The sequence below is a fragment of the Phytophthora infestans genome, genomic scaffold, assembly GCF_000142945.1.
Source record: "Phytophthora infestans T30-4 supercont1.63 genomic scaffold, whole genome shotgun sequence".
NCBI lineage: Eukaryota > Oomycota > Peronosporomycetes > Peronosporales > Peronosporaceae > Phytophthora > Phytophthora infestans.
In genome coordinates, this window is record NW_003303696.1 from 690800 (window position 1) to 692591 (window position 1792).

The following is a 1792-nucleotide window of genomic DNA, read 5'->3' on the forward strand; positions in this document are numbered from 1 at the left end:
GTATCAATGCCCGAGGAGAAGATAAGAAAAGCGCTTCGTCGGGTTCGTGAAATGGCTCGTCGGCTCAAGGCCACCCGAACTCAATTGCAGAAGCTCATGGGTAGCCTCCGACATGTGGTTACATGTGTGCGAGCAGCTGCACCTTTCTTCCAACGAATTGTTGATTTAACCCGTCGAGCACCACGCTTTGGTGTCATTTTAGTTTCAGCTGGGGCTAAAGATGACCTACGCTGGTTCGAGTTAGTCTTATCAACAGGGGCTCTTAATGCCATCCCTCTCGCTCGTTCTGTACGGCGACATGAACCCGAGTACCACATCCAAATGGATGCTAGTGATCGCGGTTTGTGCGCACTTTTTCCAGCAAGACAGCAGTTCTTACAAGTGGAGTTTAATTATGAGGAACTTCAACTTATTGAAGAATTCAACAGATCAGGGGACGGAGATTTCGGGATCAACGTCCGTGAATTGATGAGTGCTGTGTTTGCTGCATTGGTGTGGGGGGTCTGTGGAGTCGTCCGAGTCAAGATAGTGACGCTCATGTCCGATTCTGGATTGATAACATAGCAGCTGTTTCGTGGAGTAACCGCAGAGCAAGTCGCAATCGTTTCGCGCAAATGCTCCTGCGCATTCTAAGTCTGTCCGAAGTAAAGCATGGATTTTATTCCACCGCCGAACACGTGGCTGGTGTAGACAACGACATGGCCGACGCAGGCAGCAGGGTGTGGCAGTCACCACTACTGGCGACAAAATTTTCTAACATGTCTTGTGGTTGGCAACAGGCTCAGATCCCTCACGACTCGCGAAATCTCTCGCGTCTTTGGGAGCATTACTCCGCGCAGGGGCTTTAGCACAGTCGTCGAGGAAACATTACACAAGAGCGTGGTCTCAATGGACGTATTAATGTAAAATAATGGGACTTAACCCGTGGCTCAGTAAGGACTCGATAGACAAGAACGCGGAGTAATTGGGTGCGTTCGCTATTTATCTCTGGCAGTACGGAATGAATCGCTCTCAGCAAGGAAACACATATTCAACGATTTGTTCGAAATTGTGTGCGGTACGCTGGTTTCATCGCAATACGGCAGGATACGACCCTAGTGTGAATGCCAGTCACGCGATTTTACTTCGAGGAATTCGGCGATTTACCAATCCTGTCGTTAAGCAGCAGCCTCTGACAGCACGCCTGCTTCGTCTCATTTTCGAAGAACTTGACCTCACGCAGACTCGACACCAACTTTTATGGGGTGGTCTTCTACTCGGATATTTCTTCCTGCTGAGACGTTCTGAATATCTATGCAATTTCACAACTATATTCTTCGACTCGAGGCAATTAGGTTTTACGACAATCACGAGCGCTTAGTAGCACCTAAGCGAGCCATGGTAGTTGGCATCTCTCTCAATGGAGCCAAAAACAACCAATTCGGCCGTGAGGAAATGCGTTACCACAGCAAGTCAAAGGATCCGCTGATCTGTCCGGTTCGAGCAGCGCGATGGGTCCATAAAGCTGCAGCACGAGTGCAAACGATCCAGCCTTGTCAGTGAGAAAGGGTGGAATCACATCAACGGAGATCGCTGCGATCATTAAAAATGCGGCAAGAAAAGCCGGCTTTGATCCGGCACGATTTTCCACTCATTCTGTTCGAATTGGAGGCGCCACAGCGTTGCTCAACGCGGGCGCCGATCGGCTTGTCATCAAACTTATGGGTCGTTGGTTGTCCAACGCGTTCGAGGGGTATCCGGTGCTTTCCGCCAAGGGGTCTGCGGAACTTTCACGCTACATGTGCTAACAAAA

At 49.7% G+C, this 1792-nt stretch overlaps 1 protein-coding gene across 1 annotated transcript; it reads left to right on the forward strand.

The window, feature by feature from the left end:
• Positions 1-702: 702 nt before the first annotated feature.
• PITG_18195 (uncharacterized protein) lies at positions 703-1468 on the forward strand (the record flags this gene model as incomplete). The annotated part of the gene is made up of 3 exons (XM_002896296.1): positions 703-1280; positions 1372-1383; positions 1449-1468. 3 exons carry the CDS (start codon positions 1001-1003, stop codon positions 1466-1468), a joined length of 312 nt encoding a protein of 103 aa, XP_002896342.1.
• Positions 1469-1792: the final 324 nt, after the last annotated feature.